Below are 24,785 nucleotides of genomic sequence, written 5' to 3'. Positions count from 1 at the left end.
TCATCACCGCCGACGGTCGTCTGGTGGTCGTCGACGATCTCCCAGTGCAGCCCCAGAGTTCGCTGATGGATCAGATCAGCTGCGTGGTGAATCGCTTCACCGCCAACATCACGGAGCTCAACAGCATGATGCTCTCCTCCTCTCCCACTCACTCGCACGCAAACAAACACACGCCTCCTCCTCCTCCTCCTCCTCCTCACCCCACCGACCCTTACCTGTTACCACGTGAGCTTCAAATGCCCCCCACCCTGACCACCTTTGCTGACGTCCAACCACTCCCACCCGTCGAGTCCACCATGGGCGGCCGGGGCGGCTGCCCCATACACGCTGTTCCTCCCTCCCCTTACCCACTTCCAAACCCTCACCCTCACCACAAGTCGCCCTCCTTTTCCCCCATGCGAGGAGGAGCAGGAGGAGGCGGAGGCGGAGGCTTTGTCGGCGGCCTCTCTGACTCTCCACTGAGAAGGGTGGAGCTGGAAGAGGAGCTGATCGCTCTGACTCCTCCGTCGCCCTTCCGTGACTCTCTGAGCAGTGGCTCACCCGTCTCGGAGATGGAGCTGTGTCTCCCGCCGGTTCCCTCCCACCCGCCGCCGTCTCCACCTTCGCCCCGTTTCAGCAGACTCCTGCTCAGACACTACAGTCAGAGTTCATCTTCACTGTGAGACAGGGGTGACCAGTGATGTCGACACTCCAGTGGAGAAGTGCAGCGGAGATAGAGAAAGAAAAACAAAAAAAAGCAACAAGAGAAGTTAGAGCAGACCGAAGGGAAGTCCACTTGTCTCTACCGGTAGGGAAAACCTGGAGTGAAGGAGTCGTTAGTGGCATGACGGTTGGTGAATGCACCGAGCTGTGTGTATATGTTTACATGACTGCAGCGAGACGCAGGTGCGAGGAGGATTTTGTCGTGTTTCCATCGGGCGGACGGTCAAGGGTCGAGGCCCACAGAACTGCAAAAAAAAAAAAAAGAAAAGAAAAAGAAAAAAGTCACCATAACTTTGCAGTGGAATCGTGTCTGAAGAGTCACAAACCATCCATGGAGGTCTAGAGTTATGTGTGAGTAGTGGCCTTAAGGTAACATGGCTATCCACTAATTAGAGACTGTGTATGTGTGTGAGTGTGAGTGTGTGCGCATGTGGCTGCGTGTGGGTTTTTACAGTGTTTCTGGTCCGAGACGTAACAGCAACATGATTTGTAACGAGGCGGTGAAATTCCCCCGAGTCCACATGGTCTGAGATGAGGTTTTCATTGGCACATATATTGACATATATCTCTACACAGTAGACTGTAAACATAAAATGGATGTAGCGTTTTTGAATAACAAACTAACTCTTCGGATCTTTCATTTTTTGTCTCCGCCTGCTGGTGTCGTGAAGCAGAGCTTCGTCACATTCTCTCTCTCTCAGTCAGGTCTCTCTGCTGTCGTTCCACCCACGGTGTACGGTGACGTGCACCACAGCAGCAACTTTTAGAGGTCGCTCACAACCTCTGAACAGTTGGTCAATCTTTAGAGTAACAATCGCCCCGTCCATCGTAAACGTCTAATGCTTAGGGTTGAAGAAACGGTGCCTAGAATATGGCAATTTTGGCACAAAAAAAAAAAAAAAATTTCCCAAAGTTATTTGGAAATAAGCATAACTTTAGTCCATTTTCATGAAGAATTATCACTTAGTCATTTGGTGTCAAAACGTTGGTTCACGGGCCACATACGACCTAATTAGATGTCAAGTGGGCCGGACCAGTACAATCGTAACCTAATAAACTACAATTAATAACAGTAAGTCCATGTTGATCCCCTTTGTTCCTCATGCAAATGAGTCGAAGTATCTTAGATATTTATTATTATTTAGTCACTTTTTCATTTTTAAAATTCATCAAGCGGACTGGATTAAACACCCTAACCGGCCGCTTTTGGCCCGCGGGCCGTATGTTTGACACCTCTGACTCTGACTTAGCGGTTTACTGACCAAATTAACCATCAGTTTAGCACAGTTGGCTTTTATCTTGTCCTCAAGATGTCCAATTTATCTTTGAAGAAAATGTGGGCATTTTCCCCCAAAAAAAAAAAAAAAAAAAAAAATCTGTGAAACTCTGTTCAGTCTCAATGTCAGTGAAAGTGTCCTAGTATTTGGGGTACTTCTGTATTTTTATGTGTACTTGGTGTGTGGCTGGCATGTTATTTTTGTGGCCCGCATCTGAAGGGGAACATACTGCCACATTGGGCCTAAGAAAAGAGTTGTTGCACAAGTGGGCTGAATATTAATACATTAGAATATTACTACGTAGGCTAGACACCCCGATCCATCGCTGTCTATGTATATTTTGCGGCCAGTATTTTCTACTTCTTTGGTGTGTTTGAATGTATATTTTCTAATTCCCGGAGCAGTGAGGACCAAAATTTTTTGTACTTTCCTGTTTGTGTCTTGAGGGTAATATGGTTGATTGACAGACGGGGCGGTGCCTAACTTTGAGGAGCCTTGTAATTTTGGGATTTAAGGGGGGTTTTAGGGAACGCTCAGAAATTTTTTTTTTTTTTTTTTTTTTTTTTTTTTCCAGCTCATCAAGAGTGAGAGTCAGTAGCTTTCATCCTGTGGCTGTGGATGAAATTAATTAGAATCACAATCATCTGAGGGTTTCTTGGGCAGTGACTCACAGTCTGGGAGAGAAACTCCTCCCCCAGGTGCTTTGAACCGTTCGAATGTCCACATCAAAAGAGATGCAGCATGGGGAAATTCAGGCCACGAACGGCTTTGAATTTATTTATGAAGACAGACTTCTTGAGACGTTTTCAGCTTGTTTAGGTGGACGAATCTGGCCTTCAACGTTAGCCTATCGTCACATCAAATTCACACACACACACACGTTGAGGATGAAATGTGATGCCTTTCGCTATAACATTTTATTTATTTTTTTTTTAGCTGTCTTAAAAATAAATTCTAAACCAAAAGAAATCCATGCGGTTCAACCATGTTTTTGGCCTGTAGATTTTCTCAGAATAACATTACAAGTGCAATGCAACATGAACTGATTCCTGTGTATAATTATGGGTAACACATTAATAAGGAAGGATATTCAATGATGAGTGCATAGAACAATGATAGGTGGTTTATTTAGGGCCTTTTTTTTTTTATGTTGCACTCTCCCTAAAATGTTATTTTAAACACATTTAGAGACATTTTTTTAAACCGTTCATCCATATTGAAAAATCTTTTTACAGTGTAAAATTAAATATTCTTTAATGAAAGAAGAATATTGATATTCCCCATGCTTTCTTGCTGAATAGAAGAAATAATTGAATTACGAATACATAGTATATGACGTCCCACACTGATAACTTGTTGATTTTTGGGGGGGTTTTTTGTAGACAGATCACACTGAACCAGGCTCATCATTTCCCCCTGCTGTTTTACGTTCATGCTAAATTAGATTGCGGCCGGCTGACGCTTTAAAATGAATGGAAAGACTTCACGTGCAGCATCGATCTTCATTTCACTCTCAGCGAGATCGAGGAAATCGAATCTACCGCTCTTTGCTGGCATCCTGAGACCATTTGATACTGACTGGAAAAGTGCGCCAAGACAAAATAATGTCTTTGTGGAACTAATCAATAAGACTTTAGGAAGACACGACAGGCTTGACAAAAATACTTACGTAATACTTTTTGCTAGCAAGTGGTGGCGTGGTGTTTGGTGTCAAAGCCTTACAGTCACAAGGTCATTAAGTTGGACCCTAGCTTAAAATGAAATACATTTCTCTTTGGACTTTGCTGGGTTATATATATATATATATATATATTTTTTTTTATCGTCCATGTTATTAGCTTAAAATTCTAAAATAACCATAAAAGCAGGTGTGAATGTGAATGGATCCTCGTATCTACAGTACATTTGGTCCTACGGTGGACTGTGTATTAACCTTTACCCAATCAAGGGTTGGCTCCAGCAACCCATGTGACTTTTAACTAGATAAGTCATTAAAACACTACAGAGGTCTTCAAAAGGAGGTACAGAGGGGTTATGACATTTCTCGGTTGATTAATTAATTTTTGTCTCTATGGAGTAACGAGTAAATAGTACAGATCATGAAATTACTGCAAAATGTTTCACACAAAATGCCTTTAAATGGACTATTGTACTTACCGGTGCCAACACGAAAAGAGTATTTTTAGAGTACTGATAGTAGTACGGTGAGATAAAACTGTGCCAATGAATGCATTCACGAAGAATCTCCTGGGATAACTGGGATCCTGGCCTTGTGTAAACGCCCTGCAAAGAGAAAACACTTGGAGCAAAAATACAGGCCAAACTCGCAGAACACAGACCTTCACAGAATTGTATCGGGAGCAAAAATCAAAAAAAGCGTAGACTTTCGGTTCCGCCGCAGCAAAATGTTGCTTCCGTCTTGACGTTGATCTTCAGTTTTTTTTTTTTTTCTTCAGAACACATTGGAAACATAAATGATTCTGTAAATAACAACATGCAACAAAGTTGCAACTTTCTGTTTGAAAGTTCATTCATTTATTTAGTAGTAGGAAAAGAAATGACATCACCATTTATTAATCATTTCTATTAAAAGTTTGTGTATTTCAACAGTATAATGCTAACAATATAATTGGGCTTAATATAAATGTTGTGCCAAAACGTTTTTAGAGGGTCTAGTTTGCTAGCTCGTGTTTCTTAAAAAAATAGACAAAGAGAAAAAAAAATACATATATACGAAAAATAAACGTTAAACTGTTTTGTTTTCAGATATATTTTATATATATATATATATATAACAGTTTCTAATTTTTTCAGTGTACAAGCAATATTATCCACATACATGAAAGATCTGAGTGGAGCATTAAAGGAGACTGATGAAGATGTGGTCTTTTTTTTTTTTTTACTTTTATATTCCACGAAAGAGAGAATCACTATTGACTAGTTGAAATGAAAGAGAAAGCGAAAGTTGCAACAAAGCGTTGGTTACCTCTTTTATTTCTGCACATCAAGGGGGCCTGTAGTTTGCTTTTATTAATGGCTAAGTCTGTGATGTTAAAGGTTTGATCAAAAATGTCCTCCGTGATGGCCCTCGACTGTGTTGTGTTTCTGCTGGCTTCTCTGCGCTACTCCCTTCACCTCTCCTGTGGCCTCGGCTACAAAGCCATGGCCTTTCCAAGATGGCTGTGTACAAGCAATATTATCCACATACATGAAAGATCTGAGTGGAGCATTAAAGGAGACTGATGAAGATGTGGTCTTTTTTTTTTTTTTACTTTTATATTCCACGAAAGAGAGAATCACTATTGACTAGTTGAAATGAAAGAGAAAGCGAAAGTTGCAACAAAGCGTTGGTTACCTCTTTTATTTCTGCACATTAAGGGGCCTGTAGTTTGCTTTTATTAATGGCTAAGTCTGTGATGTCAAAGGTTTGATCAAAAAAACGCAAGCGTGTCCTCCGTGATGGCCCTCGACCGTGTTGTGTTTCTGCTGGCTTCTCTGCGCTACTCCCTTCACCTCTCCTAGCCATGGCCTTTCCAAGATGGCGGTCCCTGCCTCTCCTGCTTCCCTGTCCCGTCTAACAACTGCGCAACACCAAAAGTCCCGTGAGGTTGCAGTAGTTGAGCTGTATACGGCGAGGAGTGTGTCCATGTGCTGCTCTCACCGATATTGTTTTGTATCATGCTGGGAGCTTGTTTCAGCACTTCTGCCTGTTATCCGTCCCCTGGGTGAGGGCTGACAGTTGTGCTGCTGCTTCTGCTGCTGATGATGCTGCTGCTCTTGCCGCCGCCGCTGCTGCTGCTGCAGAAAGCGACAGGATTAGTGTTCTCATCGACTGCTATTTAGAGCAGGCATCACCCTCCATCACCCTACATTTTAACAGCGCTACTAAAACTGGTTGTTATTTAATAACTGGAGCAGAGCGAAAGAGACAGATGGGGGTGTGGGGGGGGGGAGAGCGAGGGGGGCATTTTGCATATTTAGACAGACAAAACAAATGAGTAGATAAGGACACAAAGATACATCCTCCTCGTTTTTAGTTGTGTTTTGGATTCAAACTCAAACCCAAACCATAGCTGTTCCTCGGATCTGCTCGTTTCTAATCCTGTCTGTCCAGGTCGCCCCTAACCAAACATCAGAGCAGGTCTATGAGATGTTGAGAATTTGTTTAATTTAACTATTTCCTGCCCCCATATCATGTCCTCCTACAGATCCTAAAATTTGATTATTTTCCTCCTTCCGGCAGTTATAGTTCCATTTCCAACAGTTATTTATCCATAGTCTCTATTCAGCATGAACCATCTCAACCTCAACATTTTTAACATTATCTCTAACTACCTAATAATGTTTAGTCCTGTCCATCCTGGTCACTTCTTCAGAAAATGTATCACCTCTCTAGACTCCTCTGGGGAGAATCTCTTTTTCTTTTACTTACATGAAAAATATTCTTTTACTAAGCAAAGAATGATTGATGATAGATTTTATGTTAGTCGAATACTTGCATTATACTAGTTTTTGGCATAAGTATCCATTGTTGGAAAGAAGGCAGTCAGCATTTCTGTCATCGGGTCAGTTGGATTGCCATTGATGAATCATAACACGGCCACCGCCGCAACCTGCTGTGATCTCACGGTTGAATTGTTTCCCTTCATATTCTCACAAAGTCATATTGGTACTACATGACAATGACAATAAAAGGTCATGACTCAACAGAAAGGAAAAAAAAAACAACAACAGCTACAGATGATGATGATCCAACTGAGGGTCCACTTATTTATTTATTTTTTTTACATAAAAACACTCTATAGAATTGAACTGATAATCCCGGCCCGGGAAAAATCGCATTTAATCCAGGTCTGTCAGGATAGGAGGGACCGAACCGAGGTCATTTGTTGATGTACGGATTGATTCAATCATTTTTGGAACGGTGCTGTTCCGGTTGTTGTTATTAAGGATACATTTCATAATAAGGTGCAAAAACAAGCTATCACGCAGTTATCACGCTGTTAGCACATTTTCTCGATTGATCTCGAAACTCCCTGAAACTCAAGAATTAAAGGACAAATACTGGATATAGTTTCTAACAGATATGTCAGCGCACATAGAGCCATTTACGCAGCTTATCGATGACTCGGCGATTGCATACGGAACAGGGATGTCTAGATCCGATACTTATGAGTATCGGTATCCGTCCGATATTGGTGAAAATTTCAACGGTTGTCGTCGACAGCAGAGAAGAAAAAAAAAAATGTACTGGAGTAGGACCGTGTTGACGATAACCCGGTCTTGAGTATAATTTGGCATTAGAAACAATATCCTTTTTTTTTTCTTTTAAGGTTGAGAATAAAATAATATGTTTCCTTCCTCAAACATTTGTTTTATTTAGTTTAGATGAGATAAAGAAAAAAAAAAAAAAATAGTGATAATAAAAGATTTGTGGATCGTTGTCCATTATTCAAAAATAATAGTGGGTTCAGAGAGAGAGACACACACCTGCAATTAACTAATTTGAAACCAACACCACGTTATTATGCCGATTCACAAATTGCAGATACTGTAGCAATAGTCTGCGAAAATAACGTGGGTGTGTCTTAAAAAGAACCAGTTTTCAAACGAATTCTATGAGCGTCCCAAAGGTTTATAATTCAATTTTGTTTTGAACTTTTGAACTACAATATTTGATACTTTGGATTCAGGACGGATGCATTGATTTGGAGACATAGCTCCAGACCTGCATCATGGCACTAAACTCCCCCCACCCCAAATGTCCGTTACATGAATTCCTCTGCAAAGCTCTAGTCTTGGCTCTAGTTTTTTTTTTTTTTCCATTGTTATATACTTGAGCTTCATGAGTTTGAGCACTAAAATATTTCTCTATAAATGCCCTTAGCCTTATGACACAGTTTGATTCAATTCTTTCACCAGAGGTTTCCAAAGTAGGGCAAGCGCCCCCTAGGGGTGGGGCAATTGCAAGTGCCATTGCAAGGGTGGGCGCGGATGGAATGAATGAATGAAAGGTAACCCAGCATATTGTCCAACGCTGTAAATGTTCAACAGCAAAAAACAGATTGGTTGGGAGCGGGGTGAACTAAATATCTGATAATAATATTGCAAAGGAGGATGTTATTTTAAAATTTTAAGTTCTCGTTTTTGGGGTCGCAGCATATTGTCCAACGCTGTAAATGTTCAACAGCAAAAAACAGATTGGTTGGGAGCAGGGGTGAAATTAATATCTGATAATAATATTGCAACGGAGGATGTTATTTTAAATTTTAAGTTCTCGTTTTTGGTGTCACCCGTTCAATCTGCCCGGCGCACTAGTGCGCCCCCTGGCCCTGCCCACACACAAAATCTCACTCCTGCCTACTGACCAAAGTTGGTGATGCTAGCATAAAATGGACACGTTTTTGATGGAACTTTTTGGGTGGGGGGGCCTGAAATTTTTTATGAACCTCCCAACAGGAGGCGCAGCAGAGAAAGTTTGGGAACTGCTGTCTTACAGCGTCTGGTTATGATACTTTAAGTTGTTCATGATCAACCAGATCCTTTGTGATCGCCTGGTAGATCCTGTTCCGTTTATTGGTGATTTAAATGATCTAAGACATTTAATGTTGGAATGAACTCCTTTTGTTGTCAAACATTAGTAATTGAATATCAGGGGCTGAGCTACGACTCTGCTCCTGAGGTCAAATGACTAGAGTAGAAGTGGTGAAATCCGTCAACGGTATTTTTGTACGTCTGCATTCTTTGAATGTTGTCTTTTGTACGAACGTCTAAGGGCACATTCGATAATGAGTATACGGTTACTTCGTACAACCTAGTATAGGTAATGAGGCGCAACGAAGCTGCGGTTGTGTGTTAATAAGTGAGATTCTGTATTTGAATGGTTGTCAGAGCAGAGGTGATTTATTAGACCAGAGGATTTATCAGATTTCTATGTCTCTATGATGTTTTTGTTGTAGAGCAGATTGAGCGACTGGATTTTTTTTCCCCCCTACTATTGTGTTGATAATTTGTAAAGGTATCGGGGCCTACACCAGGCATGGGCAAACTAAGGACTGAGGACTGGATGCGCACGTTCAGCTTTTTAATCCCAAACTTTTCCAAATGATTGAATTTATGTACATTATTATTATTGTACTTCTGCCTTTTCTGCTGCAATACCAGCATTTCCCCAACAGATGGCGTAGAAAATGATAAAAGCATTTAAGCATTTAAACTTTGATGCATGACTTTAACATTTATCATTTATCTTAGTCCCCCCCCGTTCAATTTTAATCGTGAGTCAAAAAGTTTGCCCACGCCTGGGCTAAACAAAGGTTCCCAGGATCCGGACAGCCCCTAGGATTCAGCAGAGGATAAAAAAAAAAGTCATCTACATCAGGTACCCCCAACCTCCCCTCCATGGACCAGTCCGTAGACCAATGAAAAATTTACTGATAAGTCAAGAACTCGTCCTCAGTATCAGTCCTTGGTACAAAATAGTTTGGAGATTTCCAAAAAAAAAAAAAAAAAAAAATTTCCACCACAGCTCCTTTTGTTTTCACACAGTGGCGCTGCATTAATGTAGCGAGCCCTCCATTCACTTTTCCGCTGTGCACTCCAACATAATCAATAGCCCTGCTTTAAATTCCCAACAGACGCCTGGAGAAGATTTTTCCTTGACACGAATGCTTGCCCGTGGACGTGAAGTTTACATTCCCACAGCTCACCAGAGATAATTGAGGTCACGGTGGTCCATCACAACATGCGGTTGTTGAGGGAATTGAACAAGCTTGTCGGCAGCAGCACATGTTGTGAGTTTTGCTGCAACGCTGAGGCGGATATTGGGAGCACTGAAAAGCCAATTCCACTTATTTTTCCACAAAGGCAGTTGATCTGCATAAAAATGAAGCCCATTTGTTGTTGTTTTTTTTTGGTTTTTTTTGCAAACGTGTTTTAAATTGACCAAACAAGTTTTAAATTGACCTCACGAGTAGAAGCAAAATCTAGTTATTATTTGAAATGATTGTATTAGTGGTGGAATGACCTGATTTTTCTATGCTCGGTGTCCAGGAACGTATTTATTAGGGATGTCAGATATTAATATTTAAAAAAATAAATAAAAATCTGAAACGAAACATTATGCTAATATCGAGCCGATAATAAGAGTCAGCCAGTATTATCGGCCTGATATTAGCATCCCTGATATTTATTATCCCTGAAATTCAAATATTCGTGCGTATTTTAGTCATTTACAGAAAAATAAAGACTGCCAGGCTAAGTTTGCAGAACTCCAGGCTGCGGTAGTTTATCACTGTGTTAACACGAGCTCCTCCACTCAGTGCCAAATGTTTTGTCATCTCATTTATTTAAGGTGCTACTTTTTAAAGACTAAGTCGAACAAACACTACAAAAAGTCAAGCAAACTAGAGATGTGTGGGGGAAAAAAAAAAATCTGTATTCGAATTTTTTTTTCTCGGATTGTTAAACAGTGCCGACCGGTTAACGTGATAACAGTGTCTTATATGTAACATTTTTAAAAGAAGCCTTGTAGTGTTTATTCAGACACAGTACCGTTTGTAACATTAGTGACATTTTTAATTTAAGGACTTGAGTTAAACTGATTTGTTCTTTTGACTTTTTTTTTTTTCTCTCATTTTTAATGTTTAGAACTGTAGAATGTAATTTCATGAAATCGGTGAAACACTGGAAGGTAGTTTTTTTTTTAATATATTTGCTCATTCAATTTTGCTGAATATTTTATAAATGTAAGAGTAGGATTTCTTTCGTTGCTTTTTTTTGCAAAAGTAATCTTTCTAAGTGGCTTTTTCTAAGTGGGTTGCTGATAACAGGGACAAGTGGTGGGGTTCGGATATCTCCTTAAAAAATATTTTATAATTATCTTTGTTTTGTTTTTTTTTAATTTCCCAACAAATAATCTTTCCACGTGGTTTGATGATTTTAAATTAAATTTTTAAAAAATCAATGAGGGTTTTTTTCGGCTGTTCTGTGATCCAAATTTGCTGTCACTGACACTGGGACTTCATTCACAGGCTTTTTGGAGACTCCCTGTGGACTTGGCACCAAGCGCCAGAGCAGATTTGGCCAGAGTTTCTCTTGTTCCCTAATTAATGAATCCTCACTTCCACAGCCCAAATTGGTCCAGGGTGGTTTACCCCGAAGCACAGAGGCCTGTGGGCACAATTTATGCCAATGCCAACTGTGATCTGAAACAGATATGGGTCACATATCAACACAAAGGTGGGATTTGGGCCACTGCAGCGAGAACCTAGTGTCATACCTGCTTTTTTTTCCCCCCCTTTATGTCACCAATGACACAGATGAAAGCAAGGCACAAGTTGGCAAATGCATTCTGGGTATTTAAAAAAAAAAGACGGAACCCTCCAGGAGGATAATGAGTGAGGTTTTAACATTTGGGAATGAAAAAACAACAGAGATCAACCTTGGAACTTTCAATCATGGTTTCACAGATGATCTTTTACATTTCTGTTCTTTAGCTAACTTCTCATTGGGGCCACCATACAGAAAGGGCTGTAGTGTAGGTAAAAAGGTGTTGGACATGGCGCGGGGACAAACAAAGGAAAAATGTAAAATAACGAAATGTTTTTGCTTTTCATTTGTTTTGCCATTGTTTACTTATTGTGTAAGTGTATGACAAAGTACTTTTGAACCACTATTGAAATAATTAATAATAAAATAAAATATATGTTTATTCATGTTGCCTTTGTTCTGTCCGTGTCACTCGATTCATCTAACAGCACGTATGGCTGACGTTAGCTAGTCAAGGAATTATATATATATATACAGTGTTCCCTCTCTATATCGCGGTTCTCCTTTCGCTCCTTTCGCTTTTTAATCGATCTCGCGACATTTGCCCTGCATCGCGATATTTTACGGGAAATAAAACATTTAAAATTTTTGATATTTTTTTTCAGAAAAAATAATATTTTTCTAGCCCCAAAAGGGGCAATGGTGTAAAGCACGCCGCCACTGGCCTCTAGAGCAGTGGAGACGCGTTCTCTGGAGTGATGAATCACGCTTTTCCATCTGGCAATCTGATGGACGAGTCTGGGTTTGGAGGTTGCCAGGAGAACGGTACATTTCAGACTGCATTGTGCCGACTGTGAAATTTGGTGGAGGAGGAATTATGGTGTGGGGTTGTTTTTCAGGAGCTGGGCTTGGCCCCTTAGTTCCAGTGAAAGGAACTTTGAATGCTTCAGGATACCAAAACATTTTGGACAATTCCATGCTCCCAACCTTGTGGGAACAGTTTGGAGCGGGCCCCTTCCTCTTCCAACATGACTGTGCACCAGTGCACAAAGCAAGGTCCATAAAGACATGGATGACAGAGTCTGGTGTGGATGAACTTGACTGGCCTGCACAGAGTCCTGACCTGAACCCGATAGAACACCTTTGGGATGAATTAGAGCGGAGACTGAGAGCCAGGCCTTCTCGACCAACATCAGTGTGTGACCTCACCAATGCGCTTTTGGAAGAATGGTCAAAAATTCCTATAAACACTCTCCTCAACCTTGTGGACAGTCTTCCCAGAAGAGTTGAAGCTGTAATAGCTGCAAAAGGTGGACCGACATCATATTGAACTCTGGGTTAGGAATGGGATGGCACTTCAGTTCATAGTAGGAGTCAAGGCAGGTGAGCCAATACTTTTGGTCATACAGTGTATTTCAGAAGTGAAACTCGGTTCATTGGACTAACTGACTAACTGAAAATGTGCAATATGCATCAAAACAAAATTTGGGCACCCCAACAGAAAAAAGAAAAAATCAATATTTAGTAGATTCTCTCTTTGCCAAAACAGCTTCATATATACTTTTAACTTCCAATGAGTTTCTGGACTCTGGATGGATGTATTTTGGACCATTCCTCTTTACAAAACAGTCTCCAGTTCAGTTGAGTTTGATGGTTGCTGAGCATGGACAGCCCATTAAACCCTTAAACTATATTCTCAAGAATCTGCTGACTTTGAGTGGAATCCATGTGACCCTCAACTTTAACAAGATTCCCAGTACCAGGACTGGTCACACAGCCCCGCAGCATGACAGATCCTTCACCACATTTTACTGTGGGTGGCAAGTGCTTTTCTTGGAATGCTGTGTTCTTTCGCCGCCATGCATAACGCCCCTTGTTATGACCAAATAACTCAATCTTTGTTTCATCAGCCCACAGCACCTCGTTCCGAAATGAAACTGGCTTGTCCGAATGTGCTTTTGCATACCTCAAGCGACTCTGTTTGCGGCGTGTGCACAGAAAAGGCTTATCAGAATTGTTGAACGATGCACGGCGACACCATCTGCAGCAAGATGACCTTGCAGTCGTTTGGTGGTGGTCTGTGGTCTGTTGTCTTTGACCATTCTCACCATCTTTCGCCTTTGCCCCTCCGATATCGTGTTTGTGGTCTTGCATTTCCTCACTATGTTCCTCACAGTAGAAACTGACAGCTGAAATCTCTGAGATAGCTTCTTATAGCCTTCCCCGAAACCGTGATGTCGAACAATCCTTTTCTTTCGGGTCATTTGAGAGCTTGTTTTGAGGCCTCAATGTTGCCACTCTTCACAGGAGATTCAAAGAGAAACACAACATGCAATCGGCCACCTTAAATACCTTTTCTCATGATTGGCTGTCTATGAGGTTCAAGGCTTGATGAGCTCATCAAGACAATTTTGTGTTCCATTTAACCAGTGCTACGAAGTTACAGGTATTTAAATCAACAAAATGACAAGGGTGCCCAAATTTTTGCACATGTGTATAATTTGGGTTTAGCGACTGGGTAATATCCAGTAACTGCATCTTTATGTGCGATCCAATACTTGGATCAATCCTTAGGACAGGAGGACTGCCATTAACCCCTGCCCCGTGACCTCTTGTCATATGACCAGATCCTAGTTAGCCTCCAGAGACACCTCTCTCTCTCTCTCTCTCTCTTTCTCTCTCTCTCTCTCTCTGTTCTTCCTCTGTGTAGGTGTATGTACGACATAAGACTTTGTTTACATGTAAAGGCTGTAGCACTTATGTCACAGGGCTAAAGTATTTGAAAAAAAAAACCAAAACACAAACTGTAATGAAGTGGCAGCACACTACACTTGCAACCTGATTATAATCCTAAGTCCATTTTGGGGTTGATCAATGTCAAGCTGGTAAAAAAACATACGTATGGAAAAAGCTCCTGCTGTTAGTGTTCCTGCAATGCACTGTTGAGAGAAGAATGACTCACAGGTTTCCCAAATGATAAGGTCACATTAGCACTGTTTCTACTTTAGCATTCTGACCAACACAAGATTGATTCCTAGACTGACCTGTACGCAGACAAAATGTTTTAGCTTTTACAAAAATGTATATGGATGATTTTGAAAGATGATTTTTTTGGTAAAGATGTTTCAGCAAAGAGCAAAATGTCAGTCACTCTTGCAAAGATTGGAAACACATTTCAAACATAAGTAATCGGTAACAAAGCATAGAAATCGATCAAGTGAACCCCCCCATATAGTTTGGATGTGTTCATTCGTAAGGATGCTTACCCTCTGCTTAGCTTTTCTCTTTTCTCTACAACCTGAGAATGAAAATAATTCAATAAATCCAGTGGTAACTGAACTTCTTTGTTTGTTGAATAAAACATTTTTGAAAAGAGCAGGTATTTTCGGTGACGATGAAAACTATTCACAAACCTAAAAAAGAAATTTAATAACTGTTTTTAGAATACAAAAATGGAGACAACAGGTCACAAGCGGCGAAGAACAAAATAAGGAGAAGAAGAAGAAGAACAAGAAGACTGTGATGTAAAACTAGGAAAACAGGGAACTTATCTGTGTCTCCTGATGTAACAGAAGTGAAAACCACTCTGAGGTTAATTTCCTGCCAGGGGAGGTGAGAACAGTATCAAGATTTTCATTGTTTCACTGAGTCACTCTAGGAGGGAGCGGAGTTGGTTTGGGGCTGTTAACATTCACAGCACCATTCCTCCGTCTTCGTGTAGCTGCACACGACACACGGACACGCATTTTCACACAAGCGCTGTGTAAAGGCACTAATCAGACTGCATGACTAATACATCTGTGGTCCCTTCTCCATCAGAGTGCTTATTTTGGTCCGTCAGAGACGAGTAAGTCCGTGTCATGGTTACTATAGTGATTAAAGCCTCCGTCCTTTCTCTTACGTTTCCGCAAGCTAAAAGAAACAATTTGCCCTCTTTTCACACACACACACACACACGCACATATGTACATACCTGCAACATTTTAAAAGCCAAGAACTCGTTGTATCTGCGCAAACAAATGGATGGAAGAGGAAATGAAGCGCAGTAAACTCTGTGTGATCTGTGAGTTCCACGTGCAGAGCAATTTGCTGCTCCTGATGTGAAGCCATTATGTTTTGCAGGCAATTTACATGGGATGTCGTGAACCCTCTCAGCCTTTTACCTTCACGCAAGTGTCCAAAGTGTAACTAGTTAGTGTCTGATGTAACCTCACCCCTTTAAAAAAACTTGATTAGTCATCAGGATGTCAGGAGAACTTCTTGGGAAGGAAATAGAAAACCAGTGTTTTTAAACATTTTTTTTTTACGCTCCATTGAACACAAAGGGATAAATTAACAAGCAGAAAGGGAACTTAATACGATGTGTTTGAAATGTGAACTAAAGATTACAATACATTTTATCAAACCCAACAGTGGTTTGGTAACTAATCCACCCGTTCCCCTAGAATGCACCCTGCAGCTGTCATCCATTGAGTTGCATTACTGGCAGAGGCTGAGTTTGTTTTTAAAAAGAAAAGCACAAGAGAAAAAAAGTCCAGCACTAGTTCAAGTAACTACACCAACGTACACATCGGAAATGATTGTGAAAAAAAAAAAGATATTTTAAATGGGAATTATTTGACATACACATACATACATTGTTTCTTTCTTTGCAGGAAATTCTGTATATTGTCACACAAACTAGTATAATGAAGACACGATGTGGGCTTTAGCAACACCTAGTGGTGTAGTTCCATTTTGTGAAACAACGTCCCTTACATCTATCTATCTGTCTATCTATCTATCTATCTATCGATCGATCGATCGATCGATCGATCGATCTATCTATCTATCTATCTATCTACAGATAAAATGTAATTTTTGTAAGCGTGAATGAATGCATAAGAAATGTTTGAGTTTGAGTTGATTTAAGTTCCACAATTTCTTAAATACTGAACCACAAAGAAGCGAGTCCACACTGCGCACGCTCATTGTTTTCCCACCGCCCTCAGCTGACCGATCACATGAGCACGTAAACGAAACCAAAAACCAGAGAAGAGAGTGTGAAGAGCAAGAGGTTTTCTTTGTTATGGTTTCCGTGTTCGCTCTGTGACTCGCAAAATCTAGTTGAAACTGATTTTAAACTTAGTTATTGGTGAGAAAAAAACAGTTTCATATACCACATCAATAAGAATATTAGTAATATTATTTTTCAAATTCTTAACATGTGCGCTTGTGACAATATACATTTTAAGTTTTATTCGGCGTGAGAAAGAGCACTACGCATGCGCGCTTCACTTCCTATTTTTTGGGGGTGCTTATCTAACTGTAGGATTGAGCGTGGTTCTTTGGAAAAAGTTTGCATAAAAGACCTAACAGACAACTTATCGAGTATCGAGCGGCGTGAAATAAGCACGTTGCGTCGAGTCTCTGCCAAGGACGAGTGTTCGGTTGTGTAGACTTTGGGGTGTTTTTGTGTGTTTTATGTGTGGGCAAGTTAGCCAAGCTGTGTAAGAAGATGAGGTTGAGCTCTGTCCTCCTGTGTGTCCTCCTGCTGTGGGTGAAGGAGTCCCGAGGAGACACACCTGCAAACTGTACCTATGAGGAGCTACTGGGAACATGGGTCTTCCAGGTGTCCAAAGGTGGACACGACAAGACGATTAACTGTTCAGCTGAAGGTAGGTATTGTCCTCTGTTCTTTAGAGTCGGCATAACACTCTAAAAAAGTTATGCAAGTAACACGCAGAAAGATTTAGCACAAATCTTCACTCTTGGTAGTCGTAGTCATGAAAGGCCTCAATATTTACACCTTTCATTTTTAACAAGTACATTACAAGCGTAAAATAAGAATCAAACTCTTTCTAGAACCCAAACGAATGAAATGGATAACTGTAAAAGTCCGTGTTTTCTGAAATATCAACCTCTGAGGTTTAGCCTATATAGTATTTTTTTTTATTTTTCCATATTTGTCAAAGATTATTATTTAAATTACAATGTAACTATTTTTTTTTTTTTTCATTTTGCCTCCGCAGCAACAGGTGAAACCACAGTGACCGTAACCTTGGAGAAACTGTCTGTAGCCACGGATGAACTGGGAAACACAGGCTTCTTCACCATCATCTACAACCAGGGATTTGAAGTCGTCATCAACGGCTACAAGTGGTTTGCTTTCTTTAAGGTAAGAGGACAACAGACACAGAAGATAACACTGAACTATTAGTGCAGAGTACAGACACAGAAGATAACACTGAACTATAACAGGAAGTCATTCCAGTACACGTTTAAACACTGCTAACTCACTTCCTCTCTATCACATGACTGTGACCAAAGTCAAAAATCATAACCAGTCTGTTTGTCTCCACATATTTTTATCTCTGGTTATTTTCACTTCCTCTTTTGCTAAACTGGAATTCAACTGAAATACAACTTCAAAGTTATTGAATTATATATTAAATAGAATATTTTCATTCAATGTGGTTTCTGTTATTTATTCTTTTTAATCATTCTTTTGTAATCAAACACACATTTGCAACCAAACTCTGTCTCTATTACTTTCAAGTACACTGAAGATCACCAGAAGGTAACCAGTTACTGTGACCAGACCCTACCAGGATGGGTTCACGATGTCCTGGGCAACAACTGGGCTTGTTTTGTGGGCAAGAAAATTAAAGCTGTGCCACTTCGTACAAACGACAAACCATTTTACAGCAGCGGGTATGAAAACTTATGTTGTGACTGTAAATGGGTCAAACACACTCATAATGCAATATAACAACACCTGTAATTCCGTAGAAAATTAGTTTGTGTCTGCTGCGGAAATTACTTCTTGTTTACCCTGGAGCTTTATTTAGCATTTTGGTTTTTCCTTTTACGTTGCTGGCAGCTAGTTTATTTTATTTGGCTTGAGGGAAAAAAAAATAAATACAAAGATTTGCTTATCTGGCAAAGTATATATGTGTGTATATATGTGTGTGTATATATGTACAGTATATATATGTATATATATGTATGTGTGTATATATGTATATGTATACGTGTGTATATATATATATATATCTTTATATGTATATATGTATATATATATATATATATATATGTATATATATATATATATATAGTGTTTTGAAGAAAATAATTTAAAACTGGTACATTATTTAAACATTTTAGCAAAATGATCTTGGAGATATACATTCAAGGGAGCTTTGCACTATATGTTGCTAATCCGTCACATGGTTTTTCCTTAGATTCAATCACTGGACTCTTAATCAAAATGGGTTACTTTTTATTCCCAAGAAAATGTTCTGCCTAGATTTTTCGTCTTGTGAACAGAAACTCTTCCGTTTTTTTTTTTTATATCTTCTCTTTGTTAATCTTCCAAAACTCATGACGATGACCTTTACAGGCTGCTCCAGAAGCCGTACAAAAACAACCAGGAATTTATAAATGCTATTAACCTGGTCCAAAATTCCTGGGAGGCTGCAGCTTATCCAGAGCATGAAATGTTCACGCTGCAGGAGCTGCACTACAGAGCAGGAGGCCCTGCCTCCCGTATCCCTGTGTGAGTGTCGATTAGTCCCCTTATTAAGTTACTTGGTTAACATTCCAATCAGTGAGTGGTTAAAATGTATTTATATATATTTGGTTTTTTTACTTCAGGCGAGTTCGGCCCACACCTAAGACAGCAGAATTTGCCAAGATGGCGGCTGCTTTGCCAGAGCACTGGGACTGGAGAGACATGAACGGTGTCAACTTCGTCAGTCCTGTGCGAAACCAAGGTGATATTTGATTGTTTTGTACTTCTCTCTGTTTGACTGATGTTTCCTGCATCTGTGATTTTTTTTTTTTTTTTTTTGTTCCTCATTTCTGCTATTTTTGCTGAGACTTGCAACTTCTGTCAGACTCCAGTAGAAATGTCAAATTTTTTAGATCTCCTCAGTATGATTATTGTCAGAGAATCTATCAAGATACTACGATTATCATACGTTAATCATATATTATTATTACACGTTAATTAATTATACAGCAACATAAATGTGTAAAATGGGACATGGACTCTTGTTGTAGGTCTTAAAGTTTCCTTAATTCTTAACTTTTGATGCCAACATAACAAAGATGCATGATCTCATCGATTGTTACTTTTTGTAAAACTGAAATAACAGCTCAGTTTTATTCCTTAGATTCGAGGCGTAGATGACATTGTCCAAAAAAATCATAGCTCAAAGCATTGATATTTATCTTTTGAATCTCAATATTGTATGTGATATTTTATTATATTTAACCTAAGGGAAGCAGAGTGAAGGGAAAACTTCCACAAATTGGCCAATTTTAGCTCAGGGCAAGCACACATATATTGATAGAAAAAGAGAAATGGCATTGTTTTGGCAATTACAAATGTAATTTTTGTAAAAACAAAACCTTCACCAGTTTAAAGTTTAAAGGTTCTGTTAGGCATTTTATTGAGGTTTCTTCAGTTCAAGAACTGAAGACGCCTTTTGGATGAGAGGTGAAACGTCTTCTCTAATTCTAACGGAATTATTAATAATATGACCCAATATTTATATTTGTATATTTACCGTATTTATTAATACAGGACCAATCGTTAATCCCCCAGGGGGATTGTTTCAATTATTTAAGTCATCAATTTTGATCTAAACCAGATGTTTAAGTTTATTTTCATTATCTGTCTAACTTTATGTGACCACATATAAAACTTAAGTATTATTCTCGTTTGTTTATTTTATGTTTAAATTACAATGACATACACATACACATGTATGTAGTTGTTGACATTGTAGTAGTTGCAACAATAGTTGTAATAGATACCCACCTCACATCTGAAGAATGCCATTTAGCAATTGGTGCTTTCCACGGACTGGCTTCCCACCTCACATCTGAAGAATGCCATTTGGCAATTGGTGCTTTCCACTGACTTGCTTCTTCAACAGTGTCTATTTCTTTTTTTTTTTTTTTTTGCTTTTTCTACATTTCTCTGCCCTTTAATTGTGGCCGCTGTCTCAGCTTAATGATGTAACAGTCGGATGAAGGGCGACACACTGTTTGGACAAATGTCACATCGAAAAACATTAGACATTTATCCGATATAGGAGCACAAATGAAATTGGTTAGGGTCAGGTTTGCAAAAAAACAAAAAAAACAAAACAGATTTGTGCTGTTCACACTGTCAATAATGAATCAGGTATGGGTCACATACTGTATGGGCAGAAACATTGTGTTTTGTCCACTTTTGCCTGCCGCAGGAAAGTAGTCTAGAAGTGGAGCAGTTACTATTTCCCCTGATCTTTATATAAAGGCAGAAAAGAAGAATGCAGCGGAGAAGATTTACAGAATCAAGGTCTGGAGCCAGAGCTTGAAAAAGACATGCTTTACAGGCAGAGAGTGAACAGCAGTTCAGCAGCTACTATGCTTCCCTCTAGGCAGTCGTAGGTCTGCTTTCTGCTCAGCTCCCGTGTGTGCACAGTGCCGAGTGTGTGAGAGAAGAGATTATGTGTGTTGTGTGCCTAAGTGGGCCTCTGCAGAGCTGAGTTTAAGGATGTGGAGAGAGCTGAAGTGTTTCAGCAAAAGCCCTCTAAGCCACTGTACTTGATGTGTTTTCTTCAATGTTATGAGTCTGCTAATTTTTTTAGCAAGTTTTTGATTTCCACTTTGGGAAAAAAAAATGTAGCTTTTGAAAATAAATTGGCTGTTCCAGTGGAAATTTAGGTTTGTGTTTTAACCAGTTCATAACACAGTATAGTGGAGGTTTGACATTTAGGCCATTTTTGGAAAGTGCGTTTTTACCCTTTCCAGTGTCATTTTAATCATTTGTTATATGTTTGTTACATAGGAACATTTGACCACACGTTTTTGACAAGTTTTCATTATGTCTTTGTCAGGCGTTGAGCTGTGTTATAATATTTTTTTTATATATTTTTCTAAGATTTTCCAACACTTATTAATAGGGATGTCCGATAATATTGACTGGTCGTTATTATCGGAGCATAAATATGTAATATTGGTAAGAATCGTTATCATTTTTTTTCTCTAATAATGACCAAATATGCTGGAAATGCCGTGAGACGTTACTACAGTTTTGGGGGCATACTGCTGCAATATTGGTATCGGTTGATATCGGAATTTGAAATTAAGCGTTTAGACCAGGCATGGGCAAACTAAGGCCAGGGGGCCGAATGCGGCCTTTTCAGCTTTGTAATCTGGCCCGCCAAACTTGTCCGAATTATATAATTGGTTTGTGTTGTGATTGTTCTTCTGCCTTTTCCCTGCAATCCCCACGTTGTCCCTATAGGTAAACTTGTCCGAGCTTAAAGCATTTTAGCCTTTATGCATGACGTTTACATGTAATTTATCTTAGTTCACAAGAACTGGGCAAATTTTAGCTCAAGGCAAGGACACATGTGTTCACAAGAACTGGGCAAATTTTAGCTGAAGGCAAGGACACATATATTGATAGAGGAAGAGAAATGTCATTGTTTTGACAATTACAAATGAAGATTTTTTTTTTTTTTTTTTTTTTTTTTTAAATCTGACCTATACTCCTTTTTTATTCATTACAACACATGCTAACCCATTTGTCCCAACTCACTGTGCACTTAAGCTAAATGAATGACAGTTGTACCTTATTAGCCATAATGAGATCAGGGACCACGGTACATGGAATTATTTTGTAGTATTAACCATGCAGTAAATCCCTGCTGTTTTTTTTTTTTGTAAAAACAAAACCATCACCAGTTAGAGCTTTTGATGACTCACTAAAAACAACTGCACTTGTGTAAAACTATTTCTCTTTAGTGTTTTAAACAGGAGTGTCATTGTCTGTTCTGTGTTAGCATCGTGTGGCAGCTGCTACTCCTTTGCTTCCATGGGAATGCTGGAGGCTCGCATTCGAATCCTGACCAACAACAGCGAGACTCCCACCCTCAGCCCCCAACAGGTGGTCTCCTGCTCTGAGTATTCTCAAGGTAAAAGAAAAAATCCAGATTGTTCCAAATTGTTTTAGCAAACAGAATATGGACAAAAACATCATCAGCTTTAGGCTGAGGTACTCTTGATGAATTTTGCAATTTATAAGAGCCTCACTATGTTGATATTGAATAAAATTGTTACATATTATGTATATTATTGTTATTGTTGTTGTTATATATGAATGGGAAGTATGAAAATTTTAATAAATTAAATTAAACAATATATGCATGTGTATAAATATATGTACATATATTCATATATGGTATTTTCCGGACTATACAGTAAGTCGAACCAGCCAAAAAATGCATAATGAAGAAGGAAAAAAAAACATGTATAAGTCGCTCTGAAGTCGCACCAGCCAGCTAGAGTGCCCTCTTGAGGCTGTCATTGTGACATTAACGAATATGTAAATTTTCACTGGTACAGAAGTGGCAGATACTGGTTCACAAGCCTAGAGTGCCCTCTAGCAACTGTCAGTGTAAAAATAACAAACGTGAAATTATATATTTCAATATATAAGTCGCACCTGATTATAAGTCGCAAACCTACCCAAAGAAGGGAAAAAAAGTGCAAGAAAATACGGTATGTGTGGTTTAAGTTCAAACAAGTCAGAGATGTTGTGTTTCTACTCTCCGTAGAAGGCTGATAACAGAACAATCCACAGTCCTTGCCAAACACAATGTCATTGTTTTGACAATTACAAATGAAGATTTTTTTTTTTTTTTTTTTTTTTTTAAATCTGACCTATCCTCCTTTTTTTTTCTTTACAACACATGCTAACCCATTTGTCCCAACTCACTGTGCACTTAAGCTAAATGAATGACAGTTGTACCTTATTAGCCATAATGAGATCAGGGACCACGGTACATGGAATTATTTTGTAGTATTAACCATGCAGTAAATCCCTGCTGTTTTTTTTTTTTGTAAAAACAAAACCATCACCAGTTAGAGCTTTTGATGACTCACTAAAAACAACTGTACTTGTGTAAAACTATTTCTCTTCAGTGTTTTAAACAGGAGTGTCATTGTCTGTTCTGTGTTAGCATCGTGTGGCAGCTGCTACTCCTTTGCTTCCATGGGAATGCTGGAGGCTCGCATTCGAATCCTGACCAACAACAGCGAGACTCCCACCCTCAGCCCCCAACAGGTGGTCTCCTGCTCTGAGTATTCTCAAGGTAAAAGAAAAAATCCAGATTGTTCCAAATTGTTTTAGCAAACAGAATATGGACAAAAACATCATCAGCTTTAGGCTGAGGTACTCTTGATGAATTTTGCAATTTATAAGAGCCTCACTATGTTGATATTGAATAAAATTGTTACATATTATGTATATTATTGTTATTGTTGTTGTTATATATGAATGGGAAGTATGAAAATTTTAATAAATTAAATTAAACAATATATGCATGTGTATAAATATATGTACATATATTCATATATGGTATTTTCCGGACTATACAGTAAGTCGAACCAGCCAAAAAATGCATAATGAAGAAGGAAAAAAAAACATGTATAAGTCGCTCTGAAGTCGCACCAGCCAGCTAGAGTGCCCTCTTGAGGCTGTCATTGTGACATTAACGAATATGTAAATTTTCACTGGTACAGAAGTGGCAGATACTGGTTCACAAGCCTAGAGTGCCCTCTAGCAACTGTCAGTGTAAAAATAACAAACGTGAAATTATATATTTCAATATATAAGTCGCACCTGATTATAAGTCGCAAACCTACCCAAAGAAGGGAAAAAAAGTGCAAGAAAATACGGTATGTGTGGTTTAAGTTCAAACAAGTCAGAGATGTTGTGTTTCTACTCTCCGTAGAAGGCTGATAACAGAACAATCCACAGTCCTTGCCAAACACTTTTGTAAAAAATAGTTCTTTTTTTTTGTAGCTGCTCTGATTCAAAACATTTAACTCTGTTTAAAAACTGCTTTTTCTTAATATCTCAAGCAGATATATATTTTCTCTGCCCCTGTTACAGGATGCGATGGTGGCTTCCCATACCTCATTGGAAAATATGCACAGGATTTTGGGATCGTGGACGAGTCATGCTTCCCGTATGTTGGAAGTGACACTCCCTGTGGAGTCTCTCAAATGTGCGGCCGCATTTACACGGCGGAGTACAGCTACGTGGGCGGGTTCTACGGTGGCTGCAGTGAGATGGCCATGATGATGGAACTGGTCAAGAATGGACCGATGGCAGTGGCCTTTGAGGTAAGTCATAGGTGCAGAAGGTTTAAACCAGGAAAGAATTAATATCCATAAGTTGATTAAGATGCCTGAAAAATTCAGCAAAAAGAACACTTCAACATTTCATCTAATAAAACTTGATGTTCGATACCACCAATTTCCTTTCCGATCCGATACCGAGTAAAATTGCCGATATCGATACCGATATTTTATCATTTGTCTTTGAAATAAATAAAAAAAAAAAGTATTTCAAATCATAGCTTCTTTAAGAATCCAAGGCAGAGTATTTTTATTTATTTATTTATTTTAAACTCTGGAGTGTACTGAGGTAGCTGCCTCATTTACTATACAGTCAACACAACAATAGAAAAACCTGAGAACACAATCATA

General features: G+C 39.2%; 2 protein-coding genes across 2 annotated transcripts in view; both read left to right on the top strand.

Annotated features, from left to right (window-relative positions):
- grm5b (glutamate receptor, metabotropic 5b) overlaps positions 1 to 2,013 on the top strand; it is a 69,984-nt gene extending 67,971 nt beyond the window's left edge. Inside the window, 1 exon segment of the mRNA XM_025055262.1 lies at positions 1 to 2,013. This exon segment is cut by the window's left edge and continues 82 nt beyond it. Within this exon segment, the coding sequence (XP_024911030.1) occupies positions 1 to 662 (662 nt within the window). The 3' untranslated portion in view covers positions 663 to 2,013.
- A 14,537-nt stretch (positions 2,014 to 16,550) lies between these two features.
- The window catches only part of ctsc (cathepsin C), a 9,336-nt gene continuing 1,101 nt past the window's right edge, over positions 16,551 to 24,785 (top strand). Inside the window, exons 1-7 of the mRNA XM_008309803.3 lie at positions 16,551 to 16,906; positions 17,261 to 17,406; positions 17,788 to 17,942; positions 18,631 to 18,786; positions 18,885 to 19,003; positions 22,073 to 22,204; positions 24,187 to 24,419. Coding sequence (XP_008308025.1) covers positions 16,747 to 16,906; positions 17,261 to 17,406; positions 17,788 to 17,942; positions 18,631 to 18,786; positions 18,885 to 19,003; positions 22,073 to 22,204; positions 24,187 to 24,419 — 1,101 coding nt within the window. The 5' untranslated portion in view covers positions 16,551 to 16,746. The remainder of the gene's footprint in view (positions 16,907 to 17,260; positions 17,407 to 17,787; positions 17,943 to 18,630; positions 18,787 to 18,884; positions 19,004 to 22,072; positions 22,205 to 24,186; positions 24,420 to 24,785) is intronic.

The sequence above is a fragment of the Cynoglossus semilaevis genome, chromosome 4 (genome assembly GCF_000523025.1).
Source record: "Cynoglossus semilaevis isolate Cse_v1.0 chromosome 4, Cse_v1.0, whole genome shotgun sequence".
Classification (NCBI taxonomy): Eukaryota; Metazoa; Chordata; class Actinopteri; order Pleuronectiformes; family Cynoglossidae; genus Cynoglossus; species Cynoglossus semilaevis.
Note: the sequence above shows the minus strand (reverse complement) of the source record. Positions and strands in the feature narration are given on the sequence as shown.